General features: G+C 44.6%; 1 protein-coding gene across 4 annotated transcripts in view; it reads left to right on the forward strand.

Moving 5' to 3' along the window:
- Positions 1-22,549, forward strand: part of AK4 (adenylate kinase 4) — a 75,010-nt gene that overhangs the window by 45,235 nt on the left and 7,226 nt on the right. For all 4 annotated transcript variants that reach the window (XM_036859331.1, XM_036859321.1, XM_036859341.1 and 1 more), the window contains 2 exons: positions 17,961-18,133; positions 21,270-21,388. In XM_036859331.1, the coding sequence (XP_036715226.1) occupies positions 17,961-18,133; positions 21,270-21,388 (292 nt within the window). The remainder of the gene's footprint in view (positions 1-17,960; positions 18,134-21,269; positions 21,389-22,549) is intronic.

The following is a 22,549-nucleotide window of genomic DNA, read 5'->3' on the forward strand; positions in this document are numbered from 1 at the left end:
AAATTTATTTTAAAAAATATGAAAGACATTAGGAGATTGACAAATTTGTTGTTTTATTTTTAGCCTCATTTCAAATTTAGAGAATATACTTATACTTCCATCTCCTCTCCCCTTCCTTCCAATTTTTTTAGCTTTTATTGTTAAAATTTATTATAAATTTCTCTGTAACTTTAGTTTCCCATTTTTTTGGCCTTACAGTTAAGAAATTTTAATGAATTCTGTGCACTCATTTTTTTCCCCACTACCGCTTCTGTTAATTTTATTTTGATTAATCTTAGTTATATCCCTGAATATACCAGAAACCATTGAATAGTACACTTTAAATGAGTGGCTTGTATGGAATATGATTTATATATGAGTAAGGCTGCACTACTTTTTAAAAAAATTTATTATATTGAAGTATAGTTGATTTACAGTGTTGTGTTTATTTCTGCTGTACAGCAAAGTGATTCAGTTATACATACATATATATATATACATACATACACATTCTCTTTTATTTTATTTTTTTTTATTTTTAAATGTTTATTTATTTATTTATTTTGGCTGCGCCGGGTCTTAGTTGCGGCACGCGGGATCTTCACTGCAGCACGTAGGATCTTTTAGTTGTGGCATTCGGACTTCTTAGTTGTGGCATGTGGGACATAGTTCTCTGACCAGGGATCAAACCCGGGCCCCCTGCATTGGGAGCATGGAGTCTTACCCACTGGACCTCCAGGGAAGTCCCCTGTGCTTTTAAATGGTTGGGAAAAAATAGTATTTTGTGACATGGGAAAATGCCCTGAAATTCACACTTCAGCCTCCCTGAACAAAGCGTTCCTGCCACACAGCCATGCTGTTGGTGCGAGGCCTGGGGCTGCTTTTTCACCCCCACGGCAGAGGTGAGCACTGCCACAGAGACCACACGGCTCACAAAATTGAAACAGTCACTATCCAGCCTGCTGACCTGTGTCCTAGGACACACACGGAGAGTCTGGAGGTGGGGAGCCCATCAACCCATTGTTGGCCGCTTGTGTGAGAGCAAAGCTGGGGATCTGATTTTGAGACGTGCTCATTTTTATATAACAGGCGAGTCTACATAAATTGCATGAAATTTAAACAGTGAAATCATACCGTTTGGCCGCTCGGCCTGCAGGATCTTAGTTCTTGGGGCGACAGCAGTGAGAGCGCCAAGTTCTAACCACTGGACAACCCGGGTATTCCTGTGAAATCATACTTTAAACGCACTAAGAGATCTCGCGCTTTATGAGAAACATGCTGAATTACTTTAACAAAGGAACCCGTTTTTGTCCTAAAAGAATGCCCGGCGCTGATGGAGGATGCAGGAGGGAGCCTGGGGCCAGAGGAACCGCCTGCCTGGCTTTCACTGCTGGGCTCACCAAGGGCGGGGGTGGGTAAGGATTACTTTCCATCTGCCCCCTGACCCCCAGAATCTGCGAATGTGACCTTATTTAGAAAAGGATCTTTGCAGACAGATGTAATTAGTTAAGGATCTTGAGATGAGGTCCTCCTGGATGAGGGTGACCCTAAATCCAATGACCGCTGTCCTTATGGAAGAGGAGAGACAGACACAGAGGAGAAGCCACGTGAAGACGGAGCCACAAGCCAGGGACGCCTGGGCCCCCAGCAGCTGGAAGAGGCAGGAAGGACCCTTACTGGAGGCTCGGGAGGGAGCGCGGCTCTGCCGCACCTGGATTTCTGAATTCTGGCCTCAGAACTGGGACGGAGTAACTCCTGTTTTACGGCTCTCAGTCTGTGGTGCTTTGTTGCAGCCGCCCCAGGACACCAGAAGAGGGACCGCCTCACTCTTCCCCTCCCCCGGTCCACGTCCAGAAGGGTTGGCGCAGGCCTGGTCTGGATGGGAGCGGGCGGCGGGGAGCGGTGGTGACAGAGCTCCCCGCGACCCCCGGGGCTTCGGGCGCCCCGGCAGGGAGTGGGTGGCGTGGTGCCCCCAAGTCAAGGACGTGGCCCAATGTGCGCTTCAAACAACCTGCCCAGCCCCGGCCGACGAGGCAGGAGCCGTGAGAGCCAGCGGTCAGCGGCCAGGCCCAGCACGGACAGGGCGGCCTTCCGAGTCACAGCGTGGGCACCGCAGTGTAGCCCAACACCAGGCTCCCACAGACGACGGGTCAGGAGAGAGCTGGTGGGCGTGGATGGGTTGGGCTCAGAAGCGCCTGGGACCCGGGTCCTGGTGAACCCTCATGGCTCTGGCTCGGAAGAGGTGGGCAGAGGTGCGAGATGGGAGCTGAGCAGGAGGGCGGCGCCCGCCTCCCCTTTAAACTATAAAGAAGTCAAGACGGACTAATTCTTCAAGTCCCCTGAGGGGCCCGGAAGCCCGGTGTCCTACGAGATGCGAGACCCCTCTCCTTGCCCACGGGTGGGGGGGGTGGGGCGATTGCTGGGCAGCCCTCGGCAGACCGAGCCCCGAGCATTGAGAAATCCCGGGGCGCTCCTGAGAGCAAAGTGCACAAGTCGGGCTCTGCCTGCACCCCTCCCTGCCAGAGGTGGGCCCCGGGGACCCTCCCCTCGGGGCAGCCCAGCCGCTGTCACTGGGGCCCCTACCCCTGTCCAGCTCTCGGTCCTGGAAAAGTGCCAGCATGTGCACAGGGCACAGCTGGCTAAACGCTGGTCCTGATCAAAGCGGCTACGTGGACGCGGGTTCCACGACCCACCCTGGAGCCCTGGGCCGACCTGCGCACGTGGATGCGGGCTGCCCCCGACGGAGCAAGAAACGGGAAGGAAAACAGGGCCGCCCAGTGCGCAGAGGGACCTGTGTACCCCACCATCTGCTTCATAGGTGCCTGTGGGGCTGAGACACAAAGGAGAGGCTGGGGAGGGCCTGGGAGATGGGGGTCAGTGGAGGGAGACCCGCTGCAGCACGTCACACGCTTTCAGGGGAAGCTTCCTGTGGTTCTCACGGGGCTTGTGAAGGCCAACGAAGGCCACGGACGCAGGCCACGATGCCGCCCGCCCCCGAGGCCCTACCTGCTGCGGACGTCCTTGGTGCGGATGGGCACCAGGAGGCTGAAGGTGGACCTGTCCGAGTGAAGGGAGCAGTCGTCACGGGCCAGGGGGCTCGGGGGCCGGCCGGGGCCCAGGCTGCTGTGGGCCCGGAACCGTCTGGCCTGTAGCCGCACCTTGCAGTCCGCGTGATCCCACTTCACCTTGTTTGCTGTCCGCAGGGCGTCGGAGGCGGCGTTGCCGTCCATGGCGGGCAGTGGGCGCGGGGGAAGCAGGCTGGCCAGCCGGTGGATGCTCCCGGCCGAGGCCCCATCCCGGTGCAGGAGGTCCAGGGAAGTGCTGATCATTCCGGAAAGACAGTTACCCCACGAGCAGGGGCCTCCGCTGCCCGGGGCCCTGCGGGTTGTGGGGATCTTCTGCAGGGAGGTGCTCAGGCAGGGCGGGGAGCCACTGCGGGCCGGGGTCCCGGGGGCCTCGTCCTGCGGGGAGCCCCCAGTGGGGCTGGCCCCATTCCTCGCGGCCGGGTCCTCACGGCTGGTTCGAAACCGCCTCTTCCTCCAGCTCTTCTCATCCTGGGACAGTGCTCGCTCCAGCCTGGGCCTCGGCGGCGGCGGCTCCAGACTGAAGGGTCTACCCCTGGCCTGTGGGTCCTCGTTGCTGACTTGCGCCGGGGTGTCCAGAGAGAGCGCTGGGCTCTTCTCGGGTCCCCAACGGTGGTCAGCGGCCGGGGATCCCGGGCGGGCGGCGAGGTCTTCATCAGTGTTTGGTAGCTGCCCCTTGAGCATTCTGCCTTCAGGCTGCAGATGCCACTGGGCGGCCTCCGAGTGCCCCAGGCTCGCCAACTTGGATGGCACAGTCCAGGGGCCAACCCTCACACCCTGGGGCAGCCTGGCCGAGCCGGGAGACGGCCCCTCCTGGGGCTGCCGGCGACGTCCAGTGTCAGGGATGCGTGGTCAACCGTCGCTGGGCGAGGTGCGGAGGAGAGAAAGGGCAGCAGCTCCCCCTCGGGCTGGGGTGGTCCAGCTGCTGCATGGCTGGGAGCCCTGATGGTCTGGAGTCCCCGGCAAGTCCCTCTGGGCGCCGCTCGCTCCCCAGCCCCGCGGGCTTCGGCCGCCGCTCCCCGGCAACCGGCGGGCAGGGTGGCCCACATTCTCTTTTAAAAAATTTTCATTGGAGTCTGGTTGATTTAAAATGTTGTGTTAGTTTCTGCTGTATAGCAGGGTGAATCAGTTATACATATATGCACTCTTTTAAAAACTCTTTTTCCATATAGGTCATTATGGAGTATTGAGAAGAGTTTCCTGTGCTATACAGTAGGTCCTTATTAGTTATCTGTTTTATATATAGTGGTGTGTATGTGTCAATCCCAATCTCCCAATTTATTCCCCCCACCCCTTACCCGCCCTGGTAACCATAAGTTTGTTTTCTACATCTGTGACTCTATTTCTGTTTTGTAAATAACTTCATTTGTACTACTTTTTAACACAACTTTGCCATTCATCACTTGGTTGACTGGATTTTGTTGAATCCTTCTCTCCTCTCCTCTCCCACCCTCCTTGCAGAATAGCTCATGAGGTGCTATATTCCATGAGTTTTTGAGTTTGAAAATATCTCCTTATTGTTCAACAGCTGAGCTGACTGTGATATTCTTGAGTGGTCCTTGGGTCCTTTGCAGCCATGCTTCATCATCTTCTGGCCTGGATTGTTGCTCTGTAGAAGCTTAAGGCCAGTCTGACTTTTTTTCTCTTTTGTGAATATGATTCTTTTGTCCCGTATAGACTTCCTGACGAATTGTTTCTTCATACTTTAAGTAAGTAGAATCTCTCTATTGGTTTTGTTTTTCCTCTTATATATAGTGTGTCCTTTTAATCTCCAATTCAGTTCTTTCCTTTCAGGGAAGTTCTCCTGTATTATGTCGTTTTTTTGGTCCATCTGTTCAGTTTTTCTGTTTCAAGAATGCCAGTTATATTGGATGCTATGTTGAATATTCTTTGTCATTATAGTATTTTGTTTAAATTTTTCTTACGGCTGTGTTTCCTTTTGCCTTCAAACATGTTCAGAGCAGAGGAGAGCAAAACTTTATTTATATTTCCATAACTACTTTATAATTTCTTTACCTTTTGTTGCCATGCATGCTATGCTGTAGGGCCTTTGCACTTACTATGCCCTCTGCCTGCGATGCCCTGGCTCCTGAAATCCATGTGGATTGCTGCATTCACATCTCTACTCAGGTATCCCCTCCTCAGTGGATCCTTTGTGTACCATCCTATCTACCCATGTCACTCTTTCTTCTTACCTTATAATCACATGACATTAGATATTTATCTGCAAATTTGCTGTTGTGTACCTTCCTCATGCTCCCACCCCCAATGAAGTCTTCAGAAAGCAGAGATTATATCTGTGTTGTTCGTGGTTGTATTGCCTACCACAGTGTTTGCTGCATAGAAAAGGCTTATAAGTATATGTCTGATTATAGAGAGGTCTGGCCCACAGCCTGTAGCTAAGCCTATGTAGGGGATACTTGGGGCAAAAATGTGGGCCCTGGTGAAATCATTTACAAATCCCTTTTGTCTCAATTGAGATACAATGGGACCAATTTTCCCCTAATTTGTTTCTAGAGACTGATGTTCAAAGAATGAGCAAGCAGAATTCTTAAACAGAAGAGCCTTTAAGCAAAGGATTTGCAGATGACGGCTACTTCCTCAGTGCAATACCCATTTTCCCTTACTGGTAAAAGGGCTCAGTGCTGTTAGAATAACCTGTTTAAGAACAAAGGTTTTAAGTTAGTAGTTGTCCTCTATGTCCTTAAACAGGAAAAATCCTTAAGCTGATGCCAGAGGATGTCCACGCCATTTGGGAATGTCCCCGAGAATGCCTACCTAATAGAAATTCTTTAATTTCAATAAGCCATTTTGAAGATCCAAACTTGGGGTTTAAAGCCAAATTTTCTGTATCTTGTATTTATCAGTGGATCACTAAGTAGTGATTATAGCGTATCGGTTTTTAAATCATTTACTGCTAACCTATATAAGCTCTTTGAGAGCAGTACCCATTTATTACAAATCTCTTAAACTCGAGGATGTATAACAGGATTTCCAAGTGTCCCTGGGAGGTTTCAGTGAGCGGGAATTAGGCCCTCGAGCTCTCTTGGCATAGTGGGAAATGTGGAGCTCACAAAGTGATAGGAGGTAGCATAAGCTCCGTTTGTCAACATCTGGAGCACAGCTGCTTCTTAATCTTTTCACCATCTGTTAATAAAAACTGGCTGAAAAGGAATATGGAGGTCTTAGATACACACACAAATAAATATTGAATAAACAGATAAGATATAAGAGAGAAAAGGCCTTCACAAAACAGATTTTGATGGTGATTAATTTTAAGTTACAACTAAGGCTTCTGGTGGGTGGTGTGAAAGGTTTGAATGCCCCACTGGGTTTGGGAAGACTGTGGAAGAATAACTGACGGATTTCAACTTTAATCCTTCAGTGATTAATTGTGATGAACAATCTATAACCTGGTTCTTGTTTTTCTAACAACTGGGAAGAAATGGGTGGTCAGAAGCCACCATGTTGGCCCCAGATCTTAATGGCGGTAGGAAGGGGGCCTGGTGTTGCTTGGCCTTTTCACAAGCTGCCCATCCCAGGCGGATGTTGGAAGTTGCCCTTCAGAACTGCCCTTTTATTTCCGTCAAGTGGAGGGCTTGCTTTTCTGCCTGGGAATGTGGTGGTGGACTCTGGCTCTGTGCCCTTCCTCTGCAGTGAATGCACTCCAAATTAGAAAAACAAACGTCCTAGTTCCCTCTTGCCCTCCACTGCCTGAGCTTGTTGCTGTGGCATCTCCTGCTTCAGCTGCCCTCCCTCAGGCTCTTGGCATGGCTGACAGGAGTCGGTGCCAAGGTCCAGTGGCCAGCACTGCTGGGAACATAATACCCGTCAAGACTTTAGTGACATCTCCCTGCACCTGGTAAATCTTTGGGGAGGTTTTTTTTTTTTTTTAATTTTATTTATTTATTTATTTTTGGCTGTGTTGGGTCTTCGTTTCTGTGCGAGGGCTTTCTCCAGTTGCGGCGAGCGGGGGCCACTCTTCATCGCGGTGCACGGGCCTCTCACTGTCGTGGCCTCTCTTGTTGCGGAGCACAGGCTCCAGACGCGCAGGCTCAGTAGTTGTGGCTCACGGGCCTAGCTGCTCCACAGCATGTGGGAATCTTCCCAGACCAGGGCTCGAACCCGTGTCCCCTGCATTGGCAGGCAGATTCTCAACCACTGCACCACCAGGGAAGCCCTTTTGGGGAGTTTTTATAAACAACCTGTAAGGCACCATAAGTAGTGATGCACCGTGATAGCTTCTGGGAGACTGTATAAAATTTCAGCTTTCAACGTGGATTGGCTGTTTGAACAGGACAGAGCAGCTTTTCCAGGCCAGGTTATGAGATGAGACAGGGAAACCATGAAGTAGGTTTTCCATACTCCTGGTCAGAGACCATGCAGTGGAACAGTGTCATATGTGTAGTTAAAGGGAGGAAGCAAGCTTTCTATGCTTAAATATGATCTTTCTTTTACTTTACCTGTTGGGCTTTCTGGTTTCCTCAACAATGGAATGTATTCACTGGTAACAGGCTGTCTGTCTAAGGAGGCTGGAATACTGCTAGTCATTTAGAAGCATGTCTTTCAGGGTTAGTTTTAGTAAAAATAAAAGCATACCACAATTGTTGCAGTTCTTTAAGTGGAAAAATTATTAATGCTGCCACCTGTTGACAGAATTTGAGTGTGCATCAGCCCACTTGGTTAGTAATCCCTGCCTGCCAGGAATACCATAACCACATGAGATCTGACTGTATCCTGGGCATTTCAGGAATAAACACAGCCCCAGCCCTCAGGGATCTTGTAATTTTAATAGGCTCCATGAGCAAGCATATTTAAAGAAGAATAAATATCCACAGCTAGAGTGGCAGGTTCTCCTTGGGCCTGCCAGTGTAATCATAGCCTGCCTCGTCTAAATCACTTAATTAACAGACGATAATCTCTTGGTTAGAATGTATTTAAATACTTTGCATATGCACTGAAATACTTTCATGTTCAGAATGGCTATTCCTATTTAGATACAGATTTTCTGTTACAAGACTTCCATGGGATCATGGTTTAACATTCCATACATTAGCTAAGTATTTGTTTCCTTCCAAATCCCAGTAGCCTAGCAATTCAAAATACCAACGAGTTGAATCTCATACCAAGAGTAGATCTCTAGCAGAGAACTTGGATCAGTGGATATCAAATGGTAACTAAGTGTATTCTAGAGCAAAATGCCCACATTTACCCCACCCCCAAAGTCAATATGAACATCTCATGTCCTGATACAGGGGCATCTTGCTTGACAGGTTTCAAGTAGTCTTCATACTCTGCCCCTCTGACATTATGTTCTTTTTATTTTTTATTATTATTATTATTTAATTAATTAATTAATTTATTTATTTTTGGCTGCGTCGGGTCTTTGTCTCTGTGCAAGGGCTTTCTCCAGTTGCGGCGAGTGGGGGCCACTCTTCATCGTGGTGCACGGGCCTCTCACTGTCGCAGCCTCTCCCGTTGCGGAGCACAGGCTCCAGACGCGCAGGCTCAGCAGTTGTGGCTCACGGGCCTAGCCGTTCTGCGGCATGTGGGATCTTCCCGGACCGGGGCATGAACCCGTGTCCCCTGCACTGGCAGGCGGACTCCTAACCACTGCACCACCAGGGAAGCCCTATGTTCTTTTTAAAAAATATGTATGGCTGGATAATAACGCTTTTTAAAAAACGGTTTAAAATGTGCTGGTCGCATTGCACCTCTTCTGACATTCTCTTCTTGGCAGCTGATTGATGTGAGAATTACAAACGAATTACTTTGGGACTTCCCAAATAAATAAATAAATAAAATAAACAACAGACAGTTATAAAAACAAATAAAGAAAAAAACAAATGAATTACTTTGAGGATTTACTCAGCCCAACTTGAGACACTGGTGTAAATCAATTCAAGGAATTCTGGTGCTACCATGCTGCCTTTTATTTTTTTATTTTTGGCTGTGTTGGGTCTTCGTTGCTGTGCGTGGGTTTTCTCTAGTTGCAGCGAGCAGGGGCTACTCTTCGTTGCAGTGCGCGGGCTTCTCACTGTCGTGGCTTCTCTTGTTGCAGATCACGGGCTCTAGGCACGCGGGCTCAGTAGTTATGGCTCTCGGGCTCTAGAGCGCAGGCTCAGTAGTTGTGGCGAATGGGCTTAGTTGCACTGTGGCATGTGGGATCTTCCTGGGCCAGGGATCGAACCCGTGTCCCCTGCATTGGCAGGCGGATTCTTAACTACTGTGCCTCCAGGGAAACTCCCATGCTGCCTTTTTGAGTACCATTTCCTATTGTCTGCCCTGAAGTCTTAAAATTAGGATCTGTAGGCTGAAGGATATTCATTTTTTAATTATCTTATAAGCAGATAAACAGCGCTCCTCACTCCATGGAGCCTTTGTCCTTACGCCTAACTAGAGTGACAGACAGGACCTGTGACCCTTCAGGCCTGTGACATTGTACCCCAAACTTCAGTGGGAGCCCCGGCCCATCCCCAGGGCCTTGGTGACTACTTCAGAGCTTAGGACACCACAGCTGCCCTGAAAATTATACTATTTGAGACTGGTTACTTCCAACTGCGATGCTTGATTATTAATAGAAATGTAAGTCATCCCTCTTACATTATATCCCTCACATGACCTTTTAAAAATCCTCTTCTCTTTGTTACTGATTCCCCTCCTCCTGCCCCCTAATTCTTGACTCTTCCACCGTACTCTGGAATCCTCTTTCCTTATCAATTTTCTCCACCTTCCACGTGCCCTCTCTTTGTAGAATGCTCTGTCTACCTTCTGTCTTAAGGAAAACCTGGGTCTCCCCTTACGATGCTACTTTTTTTCCTTGTCTCTTCTGTTTTTGAGGCGACTCATTTCTCCCACGTGAAAACATCCTGTTGGGTGATTGTGGTGGCGATGGTATTATTCTGTCTCCCTACCACCTCTTTCATACTTTTATAAAAGCCCAAGCTTATCTTCATCCTTCATGTCTTTCTTACTGTCAAACTTGCTATTTGTCTTTCGACCTCCAGCTCCATATGGTTTTCATTTTCCCCCATTTTCCACTCCTTCTCCAGCAGTTTGCCCTGGGCCAGCCAACATGCTGGGATTTACATATAGTAATTTTTGAATTAGGTATCATCATTCTCAAAGGTACAGAAAGGTTAGGTAACCAACGTCGCAAAGTGAGAAAACCATAGGTGAACCGCCAGCCGAGGAAGTTTGTCTCCAGAGCCTATATTCATTCTCAGAGTCTATATTTGCCATGCTGTTTTTCCCTAGTCATGTGTTTAATGGTGTGTGCAATGATATTTATTGGAGTATACTGGAAACTGTTTAGATGTCCAGCAGTAGGGGGATTGGTTAAATTATGACACATCCAAACTAGGGAGTACTCTGCAGGTATTAAAGAGAGTGAGGGAGCAATGTGTACTATGTATAAAAAATCTTCAAGATATATTAACAGAAAAAAGCAAGATGCAGAATATTTATTATGCATATGTGGGAACAGAATCTGGTGAGTCTGTGCCTGCAGCACTAGACCAGGCAGAACCCCTGAAGCCACCAGGATTTGGGTTTCTCAAGTCATTTTGTAAGCTGACTGCTCTGGTCGCCAGCAGCAGGCAGGCACCGCTTCCCATCTGAGAATTTGCTTCTCATAGTATGCAGTTTTCTGTTTCAGGAGGAAGAAAGCAAAGTGTGGTACATGGTGTGTGATTCTGAAGTCAGATAGCACTTGGTTCCTTGGTTCTAGGTTCCTCGGTTATTAAATACGTGGTCTTGGGCAAGTCACTTAACTTTTCTGAGCCTCAGCTTTTATAACTTTAAAATGGGGATGACGCTTACCTGGCAGAATTGTGACTTTTGAGATATTTATTAATTCATTCAACAAATATTTATTCAGCACATACTATATGCCAGGCACTGTTTTAGGCAGTAAGCATATGGCAGCAAATAACTTTAAAAGTTCTGCCCTCACTTCGCTTACATTCTGTTGGGAATAAAAGCACTCAGAAAATAAGTCATAGACAAAAAGTGATGCAGAGAAAAAAAGAAAAAGAATGAAGGGTGGGGCTTCCCTGGTGGCGCAGTGGTTGAGAGTCTGCCTGCTAATGCAGGGGACACGGGTTCGAGCCCTGGTCTGGGAAGATCCCACACGCTGCGGAGCAGCTGGGCCCGTGAGCCACAATTGCTGAGCCTGCACGTCTGGAGCCTGTTCTCTGCAACAAGAGAGGCCGCGATAATGAGAGACCCGCGCACCGCGATGAAGAGTGGCCCCCGCTTGCCGCAACTAGAGAAAGCCCTCGCACAGAAACAAAGACCCAACACAGCCATAAATAAATAAATAAATAAAAATTAAAAAAAAAAAAAGTGGAGATGCTGAGACAGCGTGCCCCTAAAAAAAAAAAAAGAATGAAGGGTGAATGGGGCGCCAGTGGTGGGCTGGTTAGAGAAGCCCTCACTAACAGACCTGCTTCGAGCCAAGGCTTGTGAAGCTGAGGGCATACCTGGACATCTGGAGTGAGAGCCTTCTAAGCAGAGGGGACGTGAACTATAAATGTCTTAGGCGGGAGTGAGCCTGCCTGCTTGAGAACAGTAAGGATGTCAGTGATGGGCAGGGAGATGAGGAGAGAGAAGAATCAGGAACGAGAGCAAGCCTTTGCCGGCTACTGCAAAGTTTTGGTTTTTCTGTTGCATGTAATATATCTGGCACATTGAGGATGCTCGACAAATAGTAACCATGATGACGAGGATGTTACCATGATGCTCTGCTCTTTTGGTTGAAGAAAGATAGATGGGGTGACATTTAGGATTCTTTTAAGTACCCCCCCTTTATACACCCCTGGAACAGCAGCATAGTAGAATGGAAAGAGCGCTTGAAAGACCAGAGACCCGATGTTAAATCCAAGTTCCTCTGTTGACCCTCACTGAAGGCAAACATACTTATCTATCCAACAGAGGGTGATCTTTCCTGCTCTGCCCACCTCCTAGGGTTGATGTGAAGAATGAAATAAGTAAATTTATATAAGTACTTTGTAAACAGTAGACTAAAAATACACGTGAAGCATAAAGGCTGTGTTTGCTGAATTATTATTGGAACGTGGAAACTATCTAGTCCAGCTTCTAGAGTTTCCTTGTCTGTGTGAATGTTTCTAGAAATGGGGTGCACACTGGTGGAAAGGACTGCAGAGCCATAGCTTTCTCGGTGTGGGTTCTGTTACAGTTAGTGCAGCCTGCATGTAGATTAGTTCCTGGCAAGTTGTGTCCCATTGCCGCCACGAGGCACACCTGTACTACCAGCAGCTTGAGGCTGAATCTTTGTGCTGAATCTACCAGTCTTCTGAATTTTAACCTAAATTAAAGCTCATCATGATAAGGTATTGAACTGGATCAGGAAAGTAAATTTAAAGAGCTTTATTATCTAAAAATGAGGCGATAAAAGGGGTAAACAGATAACTAGAGTGGGAAGGTTATTGCCGTCATGGTTATGCTGTGCCCGGGCTCTAAGCTGTGCTTGGGTTGAGTTCCCTGGTGACTGGGTGGGACCAGAATGCGGAGTCTGTGTGCTGAACTGTAATTGTGGCAGAGAGCAAAGAGCACCAGTGACCCCCTAAACTCTTAGAAAATCTCAGAAAAGGAATTAAATATGGGTCTGAATGTGAGAGCCCAGTAGGTTGGCACTGCCCAGCATGTTTTTGAAATCTGTTCCTTGGGAATTCAGCTTATTTTGTACACAGTTGCATTTCCCACCCATTCTTCCAGAGACCCCCAAAGTTCAGAAACAGTTCTAGGGGAGCTGAGTAGACGGGCTTCTGAACCTCATTAGACAAGGAAACTTTAACCAATAATATTTGAGTTTTTTTTTTTTTTTTGAATTATTAGCACCTTTAATTATTATTTATTTATTTATTTGGCTGTGTTGGGTCTTCGTTTCTGTGCAAGGGCTTTCTCTAGTTGTGGCAAGCGGGGGCCACTCTTCATCGCGGTGTGCGGGCCTCTCACCATCGCGGCCTCTCTTGTTGCGGAGCACAGGCTCCAGACGCGCAGGCTCAGTAGTTGTGGCTCACGGGCCTAGTTGCTCCGCGGCATGTGGGATCTTCCCAGACCAGGGCTCGAACCTGTGTCCCCTGCATTGGCAGGCAGATTCTCAACCACTGCGCCACCAGGGAAGCCCAATATTTGAGTTTTTATTTGTTGAAGGAATTGTTATATTCTGTTTTAGAGCTGCCTCTTCTTTCCTACGGCTTTTTTCAGCTCTCAACCTCTACCCAAAGGATAAAGAACAATGTTTGCTTGTCAGGGTAGTGACTAGTGATGCTGGAACGCAAGGCCCCAGGGACTGTGGCTGAGAATTGAGGCCTTTAAGTGATTGCTAAAATTCTTTGTGCATAGTCATCAATAAAAATGTTGTCTACATCTTCAGTATATGGATATTTATGCATAGATATATAATTACATACAATTTTATTAATATAAAACTGATAAAATGGGCCCTCCAAAATAGAAGATTAAAAAGAATGAGAAAAAAACAATAGAAGTTCTGTTTCTTTCTGTACTCTAAGGAGGGTCTCTTTGGAAGCTACTGCGTTAGAAGATGGCTTTTCCTTGAAAATGGATTTGAGGAAAGAGCAAAGATTGCTTTGGGATTGTTTTGGCTGCAGACATGTTTCTAATTCCAGTTGTCATCTTGAAGCTTCAATGAGGAGTGGGTTATACAGGGAAAGGCAGGACTTGGCCGTCAGTGGGAGAGTGCCTTTATGTGGAAGGCTGACTGCCCTCACTTTATTGGTGTTTCAATGTAGATCGTACTGGGCACAGTACCAGGAGATAACAAGGGGAGTGAGACACGTCTTAAACCCCCACCTCAGGAAGCTCATCTTCTAGGGCAGACTCCGGTACGTGGTGTAGGCTGAAGTGGACTAAGAGACTTGGCCTAGTGCCTGGGCCTGCTACCAAAGCGCTCACTCCAGCATCCCCAGCCTGACCTACAGTGAGCTGTTGGGAGGAGGGAGACAGAGGAAAGAACCTGGCTGAGGGTGTGTGCAGTATTCAAAAGGGAATTTGGTGGGAAAGAATTTGGCGTGGTTTTATCTGGACTCTCCTAAGACCCCCTTCCCTGTCCCCCAGTCTGTGTAGCCGTAGATAGAATTGAGCCGTGAGCACCCACATGGGCCCACATCTTGCTCCTTGGTGACCCAGCTAGCATTACATTATTATTTACCTGGTAACTGTCACATATATGGGGCTCCAGAGTACACTCAAATGCTATGAAACCCCGATTCTAAAAGTCAGTCTGTTTTTGAACTTCATAGTAATCAAAAGAGAAGTTGCTTAATGAATCAATTTTAAAGTAATCAAGCCATTCCATAATAGAAAGAGGGTTACATATAGACTTTACAGAGCTCAAGAGTCATATAATTTCATGGAATTATTTACAAATAAGGCAGACTAATCGAAGAAGTATATTCACTTAATAGAAAACTAGAAGGGGACTTCCCTGGTGGTCCAGTGGTTAAAAATCCGCCTTCTAATGCAGGGGACGCGGGTTCAATCCCTGGTCGGGGAACTAAGATCCCACGTGCCACAGGGCAACTAAGCCCTCACGCCGCAACTACTGAGCCCGTGTACTCTAGACCCTGCGTGCCACAACCAGAGAGAAGCCTGTGCACCGCAGCGAAGATCCTGCGTGCTGCAACTAAGACCCGACACACCCAAATAAGTAAAATAAATAAATAAATAAATAAAAAAGAAAGAACAGTAGAAGACAACTACCTAGTGTTTGCCCACTGTGCACCAGGCGTTGCTGCCTTCCAGAGCTAAGGCCAAGGTGTCTACATTGTACTTGATCTTAGGCAGATACGATTTGACCTTTTACTTCCCCAAATACCAAGCAGTCATAATCTGATCTGACAGAAATTATGTTGAGATTTGAAAAAAATCTAGTTAGTTTATTTAAAGGCAGTACTGTTTTCTATTTTGAAGGTACTGTATCTCAGTTCCCATTGCAGAAGCACCATGAACATACTTCCAAGCATAATCTCCCAACATGCGGGTACCTTTATGTGAAGGGGTTGCTTAGCCAGTGTGGGAGGAAGGAGAGGATACAGCTGAGTGGCTATTGGCACAAGAGCCTAGGCTGCAAGATTAGAAATACCTATTTCTCTGATGAAGCCAGCCTGAATGCAAGAGAGATCACAAGAGGACAGCAAATGAGGATGTGAAAGCAGTTTCTTCTGATGCTAGCTGTAATGTTGGAACAGCTCTTTTGCCTGGTGGAAGCATGTGTTTAGTTTAGGTTGGGCACATGATAGCTGATGAACTTAGGTGTGCTCTGCAAGATAAGCCTCTCCTCACCTCTGTTTGAACTTACTCTGTCTTTCCTTGTCATAAGAATAGAGTTGAAATGTGCCCTGGGTTTGGGTCTCTCTGTTCTTGTATCCCTTTGCAAAGAGATACCACTTAATCTCTTAAGAGATTCTGCAATAAACAACATCAAAATTTAGAAACTTGGGCCATTGGATAATTTCCCTTACTGGAGAAATTAGAAAAGAAGCTCCGGGGGAAGCCTAGAACAAACTATCTGTAGCGAAAATCCAGTTTTATTTGTTTTCCCAATCCACTGCAGAGCAATCTTTTTTGTCAAATACAAATTACTGGAAAAATTAAAAGAAAAAAACCCAGTAAATTCAAGCCCAAATTTTAGATTCAACAGAGTTAAAATTACTCTGTGGAATTGCTATAAAATTCCTAAATGTTTTTTCTCATTTCTGTACTTACTGTGACCAGGGCTTACATTGGAGTGCAGACCAGATGTTGAGTTTAGTAAGATATAGGGAATGGATAATTTCTGATGGAACTTGCAAAGATACTTAGATACAAAGTACTGTAAGCAAGTTCATCAGGGCATAAACTTTGGAAATAGCTACAAGGCCCTATACTAAGTTGCTCATCTGTGTTAATTTTTTAGGAGCTGAAGGGTATAGTAATGATCAAGACAGAAAAAGTCCCTTTTCTCAGAGTGAAATAGGGATAGAAAATAAGCATAAATACTTGGAAATTATTCATAGTAACAAATAATAGAAAATAAAGAGTAATGAGATAGATAGTGGAAGGGGAATGGGACTATTTTAAGTATACTGGTGTAAGAAGTCTCCCTGAGGAAGTTACATTTATGCATATATCTCAAATGATAAGGAGTCATATTCAGAGACCTGCAGGAAGAATATTTTAGGCAGAGGACAGCAAATGCAAAGGCCCTGAGGCAGAGGTATCTGACACTACAAAGATTGAAAGGAGCTAGTGAAGAGAGCAGTATTGAAAGTAAGTCGATGTGGCCAAAGTCAACCTTGGGCATCATGTCATGTGATACTGAACAAAAGAAGAACAAATTATGGAAGTGTAGATAAGGAAAATGGTGTCATGGGTAGCCCAAAGGTGAAGTTGTGGGAACAGGTGAGCTGGGTTGCAGCTGGGGAACATGCAAGACCAAGGAAAATCAGAAATATCATCCAGAGTCCTGGTGTATGGAGAGGAGGGGAAGAGGGGCCTATTTCTGTGTGCAGAAGATGATGGATGAGGACCCTGGGAGGAATGGGCTTTGGAGAAAAGGGCCTGGTCTCACAGGCAATAAGGAAGGCATCAAAGGGAACAGAGGTTGGTACCTGGAGCGGGGGCACAGAGACAGCGTTGGGTGGGTTTTGTCACATTGAATGCAACAAACACTCTGAAATCACCGTGGCATTCAAACAACTTGGGGATTTTAACACAGAGTACAGCACATTCATGTTTGAATAACTGACTTCCTGTAATAGGAAAAGGAGTTCTTTGATTGTTAAGTGTTTTAGGGCCATGAAGAGCCATCGTTACAATGTCTTCTTGATACTTCCAATGATGAAAGGATGGAGATGGTCTGGTTTCCTTATCTGAAGTGATTTAAGTTTGTCTTCTGAATATTGCACCTCCTATTATACTTTCTTTCCTGCTCTCCATCCACCCAGCTCTTTTACCTAACTAAGATTTAAAGGACATTTTTTTAAAAAGTGATAATTGGATACAGTAAGGTTTTTAACAAAACAGACCAACTTGACAAACTATTTAGGAACAAGATACTACTGTGTACCATCTCAGCCAAACCTAGGGTTACATTTAAAGCAGGTCAATCCCCAGGGTGGGGGTGGGGGAGGAAATATATATATATATATATATATATATATATATATATATATATATATATATATATATATATAAAATTTGGGGTCAACTAACTGCAAAACAGAAAGTGATGCCCATGAGTCCAAATTTCAATTGCAGATTATTTTCCGACATTTAGAAAAGTAGGGTGAATTTATAAGTTTTGCAGTATCCAAATAGTTTCAAAAGCACCAGTTCTTTTTGAGATTGGAATTTTGCCCACCTTGTTACTAAGGTGCAGGCTCAAATGAAGGTCTGAGTGAAGGATCCTACTTTAATTGATTTAGACTTAAAAAAATATTTGTGTGTATATATAGTGGTATCCTAAGAATAATATGCTATAAGCTGTTAGAACTAAAAGGACACAAATAAAATTTGCCCCTTTGATTCTTTAACAGAAGAAGAAATGGAGGTGTTGCAACATGCCCAAGGTCACACAGGTAGTTAAGAGCAGAGCTGAGACTAGAGCTGGGACTAGCCTAGTGATGTTTCGCACTTATTCCTTTTATCATGTGACTCCTTAACCTTTCATATTCCAAATGCTAAAGCTAGGTTGTAAAGTAGCATATTTTCTTCTAGTATTAAATTTATAGAAGTAGATATAAATTCCTGATTAAATCTCCTTTCTGGGGAGTGTATGTGCAGATTTGATTATTCTGTCTCAGAAAATATTTCAACAACTAATTGAATTGGGAAATGTCTCACATTTGATGTGTTTTGTTTGGCATTTAGGCTTTCCTAGAACATTAGTTCAGGCCGAAGCCTTGGACAAAATATGTGACCTGGACCTAGTGATCACTTTGAACATTCCATTTGAAACGCTCAAAGATCGTCTCAGCCGACGCTGGATTCACCCTCCTAGTGGGAGGGTATATAACCTGGACTTCAACCCACCTCATGTACATGTAAGAATATACAAAATACTTTCACATATTGGCAAGAAAGAGGTAAAACATTTCAGTTGAAAAGCGGAGGAACGATATGAATAGGCTGTTCCAAAAAGAGCAAATATACATAGCCAACAAATATTTTAAAATTCTCATTCACTAGTAGTGAAGGGATGTAAATTAACGTTTACAACATTTATTGCTGGTTGGGATCTGGGAAAATGATCCTCTTATCTGTATGAGGTATATGAAATATTAACAGTCTTTTAGAAAAGCAACCAAGCAACCTACATTAAAACTTTTAAATACATATTTCACTCAACCCACTTCTGGGAGTACAGTCTATGGAAATGTAAGCACTTTCAGTCAGGTCATGTACATGATGAGGCTTATTTCCATGTTGTTTGTAGTGGGAAAAATAAAACAAAACTTGAAAACAAAATGAATATTCATCTATGTGGATGATTAAATAAATTTGAGAATATCCACATTTTGGAAAATCATGTGTAAGGTTAAAAAAAAAAAGAGACATAGTAGTACATTCTTTGGCCCGGAGAAATATTTCCCCTGGGTATTGTTGAATGAGAAAAGCAAATAGCAGAATGATTACATTTTTCTAAAACTGTGACCGCCCTTCTTCTTTTTTTTTTGCTTGCGCTGCACGGCTTGTGGGATCTTAGTTCCCCAAACAGAGATTGAACCCGCCCCTCAGCAGTGAAAGCAGAGAGTCCTAACCACTGGACTGCCAGGGAATTCCCTGTGACCACCGTTCTTTATATATATCTGTTTACATGTCTCTAAGTTCTCTCTAGCTTCACAGGAGTAGTGATAAAGATATAAAGGAACTATCCTGGGCTGGCCAATGGTTTAGGCTGGGACAGAATAAGGAACAGGGTTAGAGTGAGTGGGGTCATGTGAGTGGTGGGAGTGAGGAGCAGGGACTAGGTAGGACTAAAGGCATGAAAGATTGTCCTTAAAAAGAAGTTAAGGGCTTCCCTGGTGGCGCAGTGGTTGAGAGTCTGCCTGCCAATGCAGGGGACACGGGTTCGAGCCTTGGTCTGGGAAGATCCCACATGCCGCGGAGCAACTGGGCCCGTGAGCCACAATTACTGAGCCTGTGCGTCTGGAGCCTGTGCTCCGCAACAAGAGAGGCCACGATAGTGAGAGGTCTGCGCACCGCGATGGAGAGTGGCCCCCGCTTGCCACAACTAGAGAAAGCCCTCGCACAGAAACGAAGACCCAACACAGCCATAAATAAAATAAATAAATAAATTAAAAAATGGTCCACATCAAAAAAATCTTTAAAAAAAAAAAGAAGTTCAAAATATAACATCTATGCATCTGCATAAGATTAAATACATGTAAAGGTATATGTTTAAAGAAACTTTTGACAAATTCATTTAAAGAGTTACTGTTCTTTCTGTTAAAGACATGAATTAGTTCAATCTGATAATTCTTCAGTTATTTGGTGGTAGATACTATTACTTGTTCTTATCCAAATGTGGAAGGGGTGGCTATTGTGTCTTATTGGGTTAATGTTTGTGGAATAGGCTAGACTTGAATATAGATAGAGTCAGTAATAACTATAGAAAACTACTTCAATGGGTTAAGGACGCCTTCCTAGCTCTGTAAGTCTTCATTAAGTCCTGATGAGTCTTTTTCATTTGGGCTAAGCACTGGTCTCCTTTTCAGGTTTTCTTTTTAAAATGTAAGTAGTTCTGGACGTCCTTTATTAGAGCCCTTCCTCCATTCCATCCCCAAAAGCTAGTATGGGAAAAAAAAATGTAGAGGGAGGAAAATAGGATTCTGAACATGCATTGGAGTCTAACACAAAAGCTTCATATTTTGGCTCTGCCTAGACCTGCTGACGCAGACTCTCCCAGAATTTGAGAAGCTTTAACACTGAGTTGCTTTCCAAAGACTGGGTATCCCTAAAAGAACACCTGCAATTACAGTGCTATTTCCAAAGATAGCAGTGAAAGTGCTACTCTGGGCTAAGTCAACCAGCTGTTGCGGCCAAGCTCCCCCAGGAGAGATGCTGATGTCCTATTCTGCTCTTTCTGGAAGCAGTTGTTATCTCCTGATGCTCTGAAGTCCTGGAAATGGCTTCTGAGCTTTGCAGCAGTAAGTAAAATAACGGAGAGGGAACTATAGGTGACGTACAGCTTTCTCCCATGCCCATCTCTCATGTTTTGTTAGGGTAACAGCCCTGGAATACCCATGTGATAATTATGTGGCTCACCAATAAATCCTAAGTGTAAGTTATGTACCTAAGGCCCTGAGCTATAATAAAATCCTAGTGAATTTCACACTTACAGCCAGTTTCAGACTATCCCGTTGAGTTGCCTGAGCCTTTTGTTTCTGCTTTAGCCTATCTTTTGACAGATTTATTTCTTTTACTCTCTCCCCTGGTAGGCAATAACCATGGACATAGGTGACAAAATTCTCATGTGTCCATTTTGCTATTTGTAAGTAGGTATGGCTCCTGAAGTTAAAATATATTGAAAATCAAATTTTCTAAAATTGCAGTTTTTCAGTTCTCAGAATGTTTGTTTCTGATTATCATGGGTATAATGATTCATGCCGATTCTACCTTCAGATGTCATTACTTCATTTAGTAAAATAACCTGAGTAAGTTTAATCTCAGAAGAGCTACGTGACAGAATATGAAAGCTAGCAGAGACAGGACTGAAATACCTCCTCCTCAATTAAGTGTTTTCCCTAAGTAAACCATTTGGTTCTTTGAGATATTTATTTTCCATATTATGAACTCAGGCTTTAGAAAGGCAGCTAGTTTTAGGAATATTTAGAGGGCTAGAGTGACATTGTCTAATGGCTGTTTGGTGTTGGGGGAGACAGCATGGAATTTTGAACTGTGAGTTGAAGGTATCATTTATCAGAACCACTGGAACATGTTTGAAAGACATGAGAAGTTAATAAAGATTTAATGTCAGCTCTTACGAAAACAGCTTAACATTGTTACGAACGCTGTTTCTTTTTCAACTACCTTCACCATTACTATTGTACCCCAGGCCTAAATCATTACGGGGTAGGAATCAAAGATGAATATATGGTGTTGCCCAGGAAGGTTTTATTTAACCTGTGGAATAGCCCAACTGTTGGCCATACTAACTGGTTTCTCTGGTATTTGTAGGGGATCGATGACATCACTGGTGAACCATTGGTCCAGCAGGAAGATGACAAACCTGAAGCAGTTGCTGCCAGACTAAGACAGTACAAGGACGTGGCAAAACCAGTCATTGAATTATACAAGTGAGTGTGCTTCAGTGTTTCCATGGCAGATGGCCAGCCAGAAAGGTGTGGCTCCTCTAGGGAAGGACATTGGGCTGCAGTGGGGTAGTGTTTCTTTAAGCTTGATAAACCCAAAAGGCCCAGTACCTCTCAGATGAAAGTCATATGAAATGTTGGCATTGTATGTGGGAGACAGTGCCTGGTACTTTTATGCTGAAACTCTTATAAGGACCAAAACCTGATCATCTCTGTCTGCTTGATTGTAAAACTGCATCTAGACTTTTCATTTTTCTCTTAAGGGACTGAAATAATGGCTTACATTTTGATACTCCCATATGTAAATATCTGACTTGGGTAGAAGATTAGAAGGGACTTTTGGCCCCGACATGTCTGGAGGGTGTTTAAAACAAAGAAGAGCTAAAACTACAGATTGCAAATTCACACGGCTATGGAGGCAAGGCAGTTATTGGAAATGAGTGTCAAACCTGGTGGGGGACTTGTCAAGCTGGGCTGTTGAGTGACAGTTGAACTGGACAGCTTCCTCTGTTTCTCCAGCCAGTTATCACCCCAGAGACACTCAGGCTCAGTGTGACCAGTGATCCCTGTTTTTCAAGAGAAGCAGAAATCAGGCTCTCTGTGTGGAAGAAAATCCCAATTTTAATTATTTTTTTTAATTTTTAAATTTTTATTTTTTTTATACAACATTTACAGCTTTATTGATAGGGGATAGCCATTATGCCAGAATTCAGCCATCATTATACAACCTCATTTCCCATCTAAAATAAATGAGAATATATTTTACTTTCAATGGGACGTACTGGCAAAGTGCCAAGAATTAAAGACTAACCTTAAAGTCTTAATTTCATACTTCAAATATCACAAAAAGCAGTGATTCCCAAAACCATGAAAGCATAATGAAATAACTACACAGAAAAAAAGGACATTTAACTCATTTCATGCTTTCTTAATTTTATATAGTGAAAACGGACATATTTATAACTTCAGCATACTTCGTAAAATCATTATTCATCGGAAATAGACAAATGTTTACAAAGAACGTTTAACTTAAATTTCATAGTTGCTTATAAAAAAGGCACTTGAAAGATTGACCTAGATAAAGAAATGAGTCTTGTCAAGACATGGTAAACTGTAAATATAAAATATACCACAATGTTAAAAACC

Source organism: Balaenoptera musculus, chromosome 1 (assembly GCF_009873245.2).
Source record: "Balaenoptera musculus isolate JJ_BM4_2016_0621 chromosome 1, mBalMus1.pri.v3, whole genome shotgun sequence".
NCBI classification, from domain to species: Eukaryota; Metazoa; Chordata; class Mammalia; order Artiodactyla; family Balaenopteridae; genus Balaenoptera; species Balaenoptera musculus.